The sequence below is a fragment of the Molothrus ater genome, chromosome 2 (assembly GCF_012460135.2).
Source record: "Molothrus ater isolate BHLD 08-10-18 breed brown headed cowbird chromosome 2, BPBGC_Mater_1.1, whole genome shotgun sequence".
NCBI classification, from domain to species: domain Eukaryota; kingdom Metazoa; phylum Chordata; class Aves; order Passeriformes; family Icteridae; genus Molothrus; species Molothrus ater.
This window is the reverse complement of record NC_050479.2, coordinates 39,793,270-39,805,944: the sequence shown is the minus strand read 5'-3', so window position 1 is coordinate 39,805,944 and position 12,675 is coordinate 39,793,270. Positions and strand designations below refer to the sequence as shown.

The window sequence follows — 12,675 nt, the reverse complement described above, 5'->3', positions numbered from 1 at the left end:
CACTCTCCTCTTCCTCACAAACAGGCTATTTTTGCTGCCCTGAAAACAGGACACGTTAGTAATATGAGAAGCCAGTGGTCCTTTTATTTTTATCCTCGCTGTCTAATTTGGCCATTTTGAATTGAGAAGAAAAAAATGCCTGATCTTCAGTCAAAGCAATTTAAGGCATGATGGAGCTCAGAGTGAACCAAAACAACAGGGTCAAATGCAGTTGAAAGAACATGGTGGGGTAAATAAAAGGTCGTTTTGTTTTTTTTTTTTACATTTAGTGCTGGTGGGAGGAGAAAGTTTGGTTAACTATTTAACCTATGATAGCCTTTTATCATTTTATGGCTTAGGGGTCCGTGATTTTAAGCTTTTGCCAGTAAGTTCCTGGTTTGTACTCATCTTTCTTGTATTAATCTTTTCTCTGGAGCCCAGTTATATGACTTACATTGATTTACTGGAGATAGGGAAAATTTTCAAATAGCAGACAAAGACACATATTTTTCCTAAAATTACTTTCCAGCAGCTTTGGATTTGGTGCTTAGTTTTCATTTCCACTCACACTTCTCTGTGTCATGATTTTTTTTCTGGATCAGTGGGGCTCTCCTTCCCCACTTGGTTCAGCTCTCTGTTTTTTGGCTATAATGCAATGTGTCCTGATCAGTTGGAGTGAGTGCTTGTGAAAGGTCACTTGGAAGCCCCCTTTTCATTTCTCCCTGCTACAGTTTTTCCAGCAGGCAAGTGCTCTCAGGAGCAACCCCCTCCAATCTGTCCCTTTTGATATCCAAAGCTGGTTGTTACGGGGGTTAAATTTCTTAATTCGCTGAGTTTTTGTGAGCGCTTCTTCAGCTCACCGCTCTCAGTCCCCGCAGCTGGGTGCAGACCGCCTGTCTCCCTTAGGATGCTGAGGAAGTGCTAGGGTTTATTCTTTCACCTTCTTCGCTTTTGGGAGGCCAATTTTATACCTTTATGTCTTCCATCAGCCTCAGGGGAATTAATCTTCACCTTAGGTCTGTGAGGCATAGTATCAGCCTTATGGTGGGAAGTTTAAAATCAGACAAAGCCTCTCCTGGTAAAGAAAACTGCTTGTCAAGAGATCTCAAACCATGAGAGCTGGTGGCTTCTGCCTGCCCTGGAAAGGGCTTAGATTTGGGGGGGTTTCTTAATTAGTTTTTTGAGGGTCAGGAAAATGACCATACTGAGTCTGGAACAAAGGAAAAAATCAAAATGTAAAGCTGAGTGTTTGGTATGTTGATAACCCCCCAGTTTTAATTTTAACATAATTGGATCAGGGTTAGCGGCGGTTGTTACGTAAAGTTCCTTCCCTTACATTTTATTCAAAAGTAAATATCATAGCTCTTCACTTTCAACCTAAGTGTTTTTCTTTTTTTTTCTTTTTCTTTTTCTTTTTTTTTTTTTTTTTCTAAAGAAGAGCTGCTTGCTTTACCCGTATTTATTTCCACCAGGAGAGCAGTAAGATTTTGGGGACCTGTATTCTGATGGTAAAGCTTGTGACATGAGCTTTTGTTTTCCATTTGAGGAAATGTTAGCATTTTTTCACATGTTAACTTTTTAACAATTACGAGGAATTCCTTTTCCTTGAAAACTGCTGTCCTTTTCTTTTTCCTTCCCTTTTCTCTCTTCTTGATATTTTTATTTCCCTTTTATATGGAGACTTGTAGATTTTGTCACTTCAAACGTTAGCTGTTCCTCCTCTTTTCTTTCACTTTACAATACACACTAGGAGATTTTTTTTTTTGCATATTCCTTCCCTTTCTCTGTGAGATATTGTAGTTCACCAAATTTAAAACACTACAGTATTTAGAATCCCTGCAGTGCCATTTTAAGTATTTGGACCTGGAAAATGCCCCAAGTAATAACTACCTGAATTGCTTTTAATTACACAATATAGCTGCATCATTTTACTTCAGATTCTTTTTGATTGATGCTGTAAGGCAATTGTAACCATGGATGATGGGATTAAGTGCCTCTTGAAGTGACTTTAGCTTCTTGTGGGAACAAAGGGAAAGAAGAGAACACTTAGTCCCTTTTTGAGTGAACAGCCTTTTTTCACTTGCTATATAAAGAAATACAATTAACAAACATTATCCCCAGAGGTGAATTGAAATGTACATGCGGACAATAACCGCTCTTGACTGCAATTAGACATATATGATCCGAGGTATTTTGGCCATTCATTAGTGCTAATTGTTTGAGAAACAAGCCCAGAGAACAAATGATTAAAATGTTAGTGCCATAACCAGGATTATTAGCATGTGTGATAAAATGCATGCGCCGCAGCTGTACCAATAAAACTCTCCAGCGAGTCGCTTTGATTTGACAAACACTCAGCGCGGCTGCGAGCCCTCTGTATTTGCACAGGGCCTGCTGATGTTTATAACAAACAACTTCTATCTTCTTTTCTTAATTAGAAAGAATTACTATGCAAATTGTGGGGCTTTGTAATTCCATAGAAGTTTCCTTTGTTTTTGGTGGATTATTTGTGTGCGGTGGTGTGCTCAGTAAATTCAACACAGGAAAACCATTACGTTTTCTCCGGAGTGGCTTTTTTTGCACATATTGCAGAAATAATTTGTACAATGTTTTCCTGCATTAGCTGGGTCTTTTTCTGGGGGGGTTGTGGGTCTTGGATCACTTCTGTCCTTCTTCCACAGCTCCACGGATATCATGGTGTGTATTACGTGCACAGACGTCAAAAATACATGTGGAAATGATCCAGATTTTTAAATAGTTTTAGTGAAGTGTCTATTTACTTCATTTACTTAAATAGTATTTATTTTCACTATTACAAAGTGTATGCTTTGCAAACACTTTGCTGACACTACGCCAAAGACTGTAGAAGGAAAGATTTGGCCTATAGAGCAGTGAATATTTTTCTATGTGTTTGTCAGATCTTCCAGGGGTGATTTGATTTAGTAAATAAACAGGGAACAGAGGCACAGGTTAAAGTGCTGGAAATCACTTGTGTGAGTACTTTACTTTGTGAGCTATAAGTTGTTGGCTCCAATGTCACTGAACAGGTGTGTGCATTTAAGTATGTGTATGAGCAATGCTGGAATGTGAAAATGCAGTTTACAGCAGGGAAATTTGCATAATTTGGGGTAATTTCACTGTTCGCAGTCACGCTGTATGGCTGCCATTGCAAACTGCAGTGTCTCTTAGTAGTCAAATAGGTTTTCATTTCTCCTTCCTGAGGATGACCTATTCACTCTTGGGTGGAATGGTTCTCAAAGGACCATGAGAAACTTTAACTTGCCAGCTACTTTTACATATTTGATGAAGACTTTAGTAGAGTGTTATGTTTGCTGAAGAAATTTAGTTTTATTTCCAAGACCCAAGAGCACTCAGCATGCTGCCAGATGCTATGAATGAAAATATGCTGCTGTAAAACAATTTAATGAGCATTACCCAATAGCCTAGTCCTTGTTTTAACTTACAGTGCTTAAAGGAAGAAACATTGTCTTAGCAAATTCACTTGGCTTTTGTCCATGTGTTTAGTTTAAAGCATAGTCAAGCTTAGTTTGAATCATTAAAATACTTGGAGCCAGGAAACATATGTAAGATTTTCCTCCTCTTTATGGCACAGGGTTAACAGTATAATCGAGACTGCAGTGCTGTGTAGGTTTTTTGTCCTAAAAAAGCAACTGCTGGGGATTTTTTCATTCTATCAACATAACAGAAGTCAAGATAATCACAGGAGTGTTTCCTACCAGAGTTGCTAACTGCTCATATACAGAGCACCCCAAGCCTTGCCACTGTTTAAAATAAGTCTATAGACAAATGGATCTATTAATTAATCCATGTGTTCCTCTGCTTTTTTATTGTAGAACATAAAATATTACTTTGCAAGCAAAATGCACAGTGATGATTAAAGAATATATGTAAAAGAATTAGCATTGATACCATTTACTGCTGTCATACTTAAAGATAGGTATGATGTTGATTTTGAAAACTCTTATTTTATATGAATATTTCTAGAGCTCTTAGTTTTGAAAGGGGAAGGATTCTGTGTTGGTCCACTGACACCATCTCCTGCTGTATATATTTTTTTCCTGGCCATACTTTTTGAAAAAATTATTTCTTCTTCAACTTGCTAAGATATCCCATAAAACTAATAATTTGACACATTGATGGTGTATTTTTTATAATAATTCATGTCCTGAGAAACCTGTTATTTGAGCCCATGTGGTTACAAAGATGTTTAGCTGAGGGGGAGATAGCAATAGTCACCAGGCAGTAGCATTTCCAGCATTAAGCCTATTAAGTGATGGTGTTTTAATGGATTAAGTCTATCACTTCTGTGGAGTCAGGTGGTCTGCTGAGGAAGCTGTACTGCTCCTCCATCTAAACACAAGTTCATGGACCTGGCTGGTGACACCTGACTAAATCCAGTCTGCAGGTATTGGTGCTTTCACCTACACAACACTACACACCATTGTGTGTAGTATGCAGAGCAGGGCTGCCTTCATGGGGCTTGCAGCAGTGAGAGGGAAAACGGCTGGTCAAACAGCCCTTGGTTTGATGACAGCCCAGAAGAAATCCTGGGAAACATGTGTGACAGAAGATACATCTCATCTCAGCATGCTCTGAGATTATGGTGTTAGCCATGTCTATCAGGTTTCTGGCAGGTTGGAGGACTGGTGAGAGGCAGTCATTAAGGGTGCTTCAGGGGCTGCTTGGCTCCAGGCTGGAGTTAACTATTAATGGGCTGAGCTCTTTGGCTCCTTTGTGCCCTTGGGAACCACAAGGCTGAAGCCATCAGAGAAAGAGAATAGAAACTAATCACTTTTGTTCCCTCATATATGTTATGGGAAGGACTGCAGACTTCTTTACTGACCTCTGTGTCACACTGAAAAAAGATCTCCTCTTTCTATTTGAGATAAACTACTCTTCCACCTCCTCCTTGCTCTCCAAAGTGTACTACTGCAAGAAAATGAGATTAAGTGGGTTTGTCTTGCAGCCACTTGAGTTGCCATGAGTTCTGTTACCATCCCCACTTCAGCCTGAAGTAGGGAACGTGAAGCAGGGAACGTGAAGCAGCTTGTGAGAGAGAGGCAAAGAGAGTACTTTGGAGGGGCTCAGTGGATATCTGTTGCATGTCTCCAGGTGTTGATAGGACCTCCTACACCTGAGTCTTGAAGCTGTTGCTGTCATTAACAAGGGTAACACCAGCACTTTTAATAGAATAATGTCTATTTAACTGCCAAGCTGTCCCATTTCTTAAACTGAATTAAGCATTACCAGGTATGTTGCAAAGGAGAGCCTGGCAATAGTTTTTGTAGGCTCTTAAAGTGGATCCACACAGGATATGCAGAGATGCAGCAGATGAGATTATGGAATCCTTCTCCTTTTCAATTTAGTTTACTGAGGTAAAATGTGATAAAAACTTTTTTCATATTTTTAACCCAACTCTTATATTCAGCTTTAAGGGGGCACACTCTAGGGGAAGAGAGGGTTCTTCAACAGATTCAGGTTAGAAAGGCAAGTATTACTGTGGTCTGTCAGTGACATGCAACACTGGCTCTGATTTAGATTGACTGAACTCATTTCCAGGCATTTGAGAGTGTTAGTCGTGTTTCCTTTGAAGAAAACCCACATGTGTGTGTAGCCACGTGTCATCCAAGTCTAGCAACTTGGGAAGCATTATTAAGAGGGGCACAGGAAAATGCATGGGTCCCTGACATGATGTGATAATGACATGTTCAGCATGGTGCTAGGAAATCTTTGCATTATTCAAAGTGCTGAATAATATACATGATAATGCATAATGGTGTTATATGGTAGGATTATTTTGTAGTGTAAGTGCCTTGTGCTTAGTATGAAGGTAAATTGTATTATTTTGTCCTCATCTTTGATGTAGCAGAATAGGCCGGGGGGTACAGCATGCAGTGGGGAGGAACAGGAACAGGCAAGGGGTTTTTTTTGGAAGGCCAAGAAACACAGTGGCACCCTCTATAATTTATTTCTCTATGCTTGTAATTATGGAGCAAAGCAAGCTCCCCACAGCACTGAAGAGCAGCTCCTGCAGCCTCCAAGTGCAGCAACCCAGCTCCTGCCTGGAGCAGGTTAGCTGGGCCCTCACCGGGAATGGTGACCACCCCAGACCTCACACCTATGGGCCACAGGGATGTTATCCTCTCAAGCCATGTGGCACCAAAGGCTCACACCTGCACTGAAGTGTGGTGCACAAAGCATTTACACATTTTAAAAGACACCACAGCCAAAAACCTGCTGCTGATGCTGCTGTTTGTGAACTCTGCCAATGGAAGTCTGTGCTGTGGATATGAAGGTCTGAAGAGAGTAGCAAGGTTCCACACTGCCTGGGGTTTTCATTCTTTTTTCTTCATTTCCCCCGTCATCCATTTTGCTTATTTAAAATTTGCATGCAAATACATTTGTTGATATAATGCTAAGGTTGCAAAATGAACTTCACAAACCTGTGTTTGTTTTAACCAGCACCCCTGCTTCATTCACAGCATGGCACCCAGCTCCTGGAGGAAATGTAGCAGATAGCAGCTCCTCCCCAAAGCAGTCCTGATCCATTCCCAGCACCGTCTGCATCCTACAGAGGAGACTTATGACAGGGAAAAAAAACCAACCACCACCCTTCTGTATTTCATACTTGCTGTAGCACCCAGAATAAGCAATGTAATTAAAGCTACATGGATAAACCTTAGCCCTGGCAGGTCTTCAATTATGATTAAGTTTACAACTTCTATTGAACACAGTGGTTTTGGAGTTTTATATTGTAATTAACTGTAATACTGATATGTCCCTAACTTGTCTCTTCCGAAGGGAAAAAATATGCAAGTAGCCCAAAACCAGCCACTATCTAGGTAGGAATGTTTTGCTTTTAAAATACAGTCAAGTATGATTTACAGCACTGCTGCCAATAGTCTAATTTCAACAATATTCTTTACAGGGTGGATTCTCTTCTGCCAGCTGGTGTTCCTAAGCTCAGTTATCGCTTTACATCATCACACAAATATGTTCCCAGACGGGCTGTGCTCTATGTACCTGCGGATGATGAAAAGAAGATAAGAAAAATCCCATCACTAAATGTAGATTGTGCAGTGTTGGACTGTGAAGATGGTGTGGCTCTGAACAGAAAGGTAATTAAAAATTATCTGTGTGATATAATCAGCACTAAAGAGAACTTGTGGAAAAACATTGCCTTTGCCTTGAGGAAGTGACAACCAGAAAGACGAAGATAACTCTTAAGATACACAGAGTAATGTCACAGTGATAGGCTTTGTGAAGGTGTTGGGAAAATCTGGTTACCCAGAACTCAAAGAGATCCCGTGTGAGTAAGCAGGGAGGGAGTTTTGCAGGAATACAGAACTTGGCATAAGCTGTCATCACAGAAGAGTGGGAGATACTGTTATTATTGCAACACATTTCTTAGGGAAGAGGAAGAAACAGTCTGTAAGAAGAGAAGTGGGAAAGGAAGCGTTAGTTCAGAATCACCAGGTGGGCAGTTTGTTATTGAAATAAAAGCATCTTCAGATTGTGAGCAAAACAGCATGAGTCTGTTTGGTGCATGAGCCTTGGGGTGTTTGGAAAGATATACTTCCTGAAATTTTGGGGGGAAATGCTGTTAGGGATGTTTCTCAAGGGAGCAAAAGTTAGATCCCAAGCATAATCAGTGTTTGGAATGGGGATGGAGAGCAGAGTGGGAGATGGATGTAGATGTGTCAAGTACCTGTGCCAAGTTTTTGTTAATATTAAACTGTGGAAAAAGAGAGAATGATCTAACATGCATTCAGTTTTGCTTGCAAACAAAATTTTTTTTAAACATATGGAAGTAACCATTTCAGTACGTTCCACATCTTAGAACCATAGAATTATTGGAAAAGACCTTTAAGATCACTGAGTCCAACTTTAAAAATAACTGCCAAGTCAGCCATCTTAAACAATGTATATGAGAAATTGGTGCAAATGTTTCCTAACGAAAGCTATTTCTCAACAGGAATGTAAGTTTGCTGTCACATTATTTTCATATTTGTTGGTTTTCCTAACTGTGTCTCCATGCTTCAGACTACAGCAAGCAGTGTTAAGGGCTTGCGTATAAGTATCTTGTATAAGTATCTTGTCCAGAAAGTTAGAAAAATAGACTTCAGAATTTTCCTTTCAAAATGTGGATGAAATTTTATTATTTTCTTTTTCTTGTGAGTTAATGCTTTCCACAAGGACTCTCTTGGATAGTGCTTTCTTTAACCTTCCGCTCTTTACAGGTATGTTGGAAAGGAAAAATTTTACAGAGTTTGTATGTACCTGTTTTAATTCTGAAAAGTGAAAGTAGCACTGCTGGATGTTCCTGTGTGCTGCTGAAGATGATTGGAAAGCATTTTTCAGTTGCTAAAATTCAGTGTTGAAAGACTAGGATTAGATCTCCTGTCACAGTGAATTAGTATTGTTTCATCACCTTTCAGAGGCTGCTGCTGTACAAGACGTAGTTGTGTATAAAACTGAAGTATTTTTAGGTGCAGCTTAATTATATCAAATAATTTATAGCATAAGCATTTATTTGTAATAAACAATGACAGAAAAACAAAATTTTATGGTCAAGACAACAAAGTTGACAGTAGCAATTTCTCAAGGGTGGTAAAATTCTAGCTCTGTTAAAGTGAAGTTGTGCCACTGGGTATAAGATTTCAAGGAAATTAGGGGGAAAATTGGTAATGGAAACTTGAGATGACAGATGAGCCCCTGCCTCAGCTTAAACGCAAAAAGAAAGCAAACAGGAGGTAGAAGTGGGGACAAGCTACCAAGAAATAACATAAAGTGTGGTCCAGGCTTGTAGGAGCAGAATGAGGAAGTTCAGAGCTTGTCTGGAATCAAAACTGGTGTTGATGAGCAGGGATGAGCAGGACAGCAAAAATGGCTACCTCAAGTTTATCAGCAGGAAAAATGAGAATGAAAACCAGTCAAATGGATGCACTGCTCCATGAAACTGCAGGCTTTACTGTCAGAGCCTGCCCAGTCTCAGGCCTGGAAGCAAAACTCTGGGGAGGGAGGGAGCAGCCACAGTAGGGGAGGATGGAGTTAGGGTCTATGTAAATAAGCTGCTCTGTGGGACCAGACAGGACACACTGGAGGCCTCTCAGGGAGTTGTCGTGTGTCATCATGAGGCTGCTGTCTGTCATCCCTGAAAGATCAAGGCTGGGGGATGTTCCCAAAGCCTGGAGAAAGGCACCTCTGCCCAGAAGGCCTGGGTGCAGTTGTGCAACAATCTGCACAGGGTCACTGGTGTGTCCTTGCAGCACAACCATCCCCAGGGCTGTGCTGGCACAGCTGCACCCAGCAGGTCCAGGGAAGGGCTCCATCCCCTGCACTTGATTCTGACAGTCTCTGTGTGGAGTCCCTGTGCCAAGCTGTGGATCCCAGGACAAGAGAGAGGCTGACCAACGGCAAGGAGCCCATGAAGGGCCATCAGGCTGAGCGTGGCACAGGAGGAGAGGCTGAGGGGCTGAGTTTCTTCATCCTGGAGATGAGATGGCTGAGTTGGGTCTTGATGGGCACTTTGCTTCCTGAGGCGAGCTGAATGGGTGCAGAGCCAGACGCTTCTCAGAGGAGCTCAGAAATGAAAAAGGAAAAAAACTGGGTACAGGTTGCATGAGGGAAGATGCTGACTGGAGACAAGGGAAAATGTTTTCCCCACGCAGGCGGTCAGAGGCTGGAAGAGATTGTCCATTGGTGGTGTATCCTCCCTCCCTGAGGAGCCTTGGCTGGATGAAGCTGTGATTGGCCTGGTGTAGAGCAGTAGTTTGTCCTGCTTTGAGGTGGTCTCCTGAGATCTCTTCCAACCTGAATTAGACTCTGTGACTGCATGATTTAGTAGAGAAGCCTAATTCAAAGTGATTGGAAGTTTGAATTTCATTTTTAGATCTGCCACAGATACTCAGGAAGACTTTGAGTCATAGGTTCTATGAATGTGAAGCTGAAATTCTTATTGCTCTTGCAGCTTAATTTATTAATGTTCATGAGGTGTTTGGAGACTTTGTGTGAAAGATATGTCAAGAATATGCATTGAAGTACAGTGTTCAGTGGCCCATTGCAAATGGGTCATTTCAAGCTGAGGGGAAAAAACCCACTAGGAAACACAGCAATGCTGAGTCTGTCCTTTATTCATTCTTCTCAAATAGTACTGATGAATTTGACTATTTATTGCTGTGTCTTATAATACTTAAAATGCTACATATGGACTTCTTTCAAATTGCTGCAGAATTTTTGAATTTGGGGAAAACCAGGACCTGACTGAAGGTTCACAGGGCCTTGGGCCAAACCTGCCTGTCTACAGGTCTTCATTTGCAGGAAGTCCAAGCAGCAAGCTTGAACCACATCTAATGGGTCTATTTTAACAAGATGCTGTGTGGTTTATATTAGGATTAAGTTAAAATTTGACAGATCGATAAACTGGAATGTCAGCAGCCCTATTTGCTTGCTCATTCAGAAGGAAACGAGGAAGATGAGCTTCCTGTTACTGAAACTGATAACATTTGTAAAACTGCATTTGGTTGCAGTAGCAGCTTTTGAAGCTGTGGCCAGAAAATAAAAATATTTAACTATTTTCTATGCAGTATTTTCTCTCAATGAAGTTTTGAAAGACTTCCTTCCCTGTGCCTTACCCCACAATTATGTTTTCTAATGGCTGTCAGAGAGCACCAGAAGGGGGGAACCCATACCCATACCCTAATCCCCTTTACCATTTCCGTGCCTGCATTTCTTACCTTCAAGAACTACAACATTGACCACAACTTCAGATGTCATCTCTCTCCCCTTCTTTTGAATCTTATTGAATCTCATATTTTGACTAAATCAGAAAAAAAAAACCAGAAAACCTCACAGCATTCACAAGGAGAAAATATTTCAGTGAATTTTCTGAGGAAAACCAGTGGGAAGAAATGGCTAATAAGCAAAGTTGTTAGAGTGTGCTGAGTACTAACCCTGAAGGTGGGGTTACACCTGATCCTGGTATGAGTAGCACAGGGGCTTTTGCAACACCTTTGGGACCAGGCAGAGCAGTAGGAGGGCTTCAAAAATTCAGAATAGGAAAGGTGATAGGGAGATATGCTGATGTTGCTGAAAATATATTTTACAGAGGTAGCATTAGTCTTGCTGAACATACCCTACATGCCATGCTGTTCTCTAATCCTGGTTGGGGATCCACATGCTGTTTTTACAGGTTCAGATGCATAGTGCCAAATAATGTAGACTGTCAGCTGCCTCTCAAGGTTTCTGACTCTGTAGCACTTTGGGTATTTCTACAACAGAGATTTAAGTTTTGGTTGTGGAAACAATTGAATATTAGTAAAGGGAAGTTACCTTCCCTCAGGTACTATTCACAGACAAAGATATGATTTCTTTGCCACTGATGTGCATGTGCATTTTAAAGAAATTAGTCAGAATTACGAGCTTGGTGATATTTTAAAGTGTACAGTTCAAATAAAAATTCTAAAACTATAAAATTAGAAATAATACAGATTGTAGTGTTGATATATCACAAATGCATCACACTCTTAGAGACAAAAATAGCTTGTATCTATTTCAGCTCTTCACAGGAAAAGGTCTGAATATGCTTTCATTTTGATTCTAAAAAATAAAAATGTTTTAAAAATGGCTGCATTGATATGCTTGTATGAATCATATAAGCCAGCAAGCCGAATTGCATCTTATGAAAGATCTCTGTGTAGGAGCTGAGCTGTCTCAAGTGCTCTCAGCCAAGCCAGCAGTCCCTGCTGTAGCTTTCCTCTGTAGAGCTGCATCACTCACTGTGCTTGTAGGTCAGGTGGATCTATTATCAGGTGGAAAAGTTCTCTCTTCCTGTTGGAGTAAGGAAGATTTCCATGTCAGTGCATTTATTTTCCAAGGACACAGTAAGCTGAGATTTTGTAGTTAGTTCCCATGGGTTATGTAAAATTACCACCCCTACAAGAGAGTCTTCTAGAACTGTCTTTTTTCCATCATGATCCTGTCTTGGTGGTGCTGTTCTTCAGAGCATCTGGGAGGTGTTAGCTGCCAGGTCAGCCTAGCAAGAGAACAGTTGGGGTTGTTACTATAGCCTTTATATCTCTTTCTGAGTCCTTGGCAAGAGTTTTGGAGAATTTTAATGCCTCCAAATCAATGCTATTTGTGGCTTTATCTTGTTTGTGGTTTGCAGGGTGGTTTTGAAAAACTGGGATAATACAGTACACTCTGCAGCTCCCTTCAGTGTGCCATCAGGCCAGGCAGGGTACAGTCCCTCCTGCCAAAGATGACCTTTGAAAATTCTCTCAGGCAAATTTTGAAAGTGATAGGATTTGGCCTTTTCTTTCCATAGGGAACACCAGCGTTATAATTAAGAATCAAAACAAAGCCCCATGTTCCCTCTGCTCATGTTTTTTTTTGTATCAGAGGTGTAAAAGCAATCCCTTGGAGTGTACATATGGCTGAGAAACGTCTGTGCACTGCTCTGACATAAAATACTTGAATACAGGAAATTTTATTGTTGATCCTTGGGAACTATATGGAGCTCATTCATTCAATAAAAAATTATTGATATTCAGGGCTTCACTGTAAAATTATGTCAGACTGATTAGAGTTTAATCTCCTAAGCTTTATTTAATGTGAATCATCATTATGCCGCTTTGTCTCTTTTAGAAAAACGTTGCTCTCTCCTCCAGCACTTAA

At 40.6% G+C, this 12,675-nt stretch overlaps 1 protein-coding gene across 3 annotated transcripts in view; it reads left to right on the top strand.

The window, feature by feature from the left end:
• Positions 1-12,675, top strand: part of CLYBL (citramalyl-CoA lyase) — a 166,373-nt gene that overhangs the window by 81,381 nt on the left and 72,317 nt on the right. For all 3 annotated transcript variants that reach the window (XM_036406898.2, XM_054518510.1, XM_054518511.1), the window contains exon 2: positions 6,929-7,118. In XM_036406898.2, the coding sequence (XP_036262791.1) occupies positions 6,929-7,118 (190 nt within the window). The remainder of the gene's footprint in view (positions 1-6,928; positions 7,119-12,675) is intronic.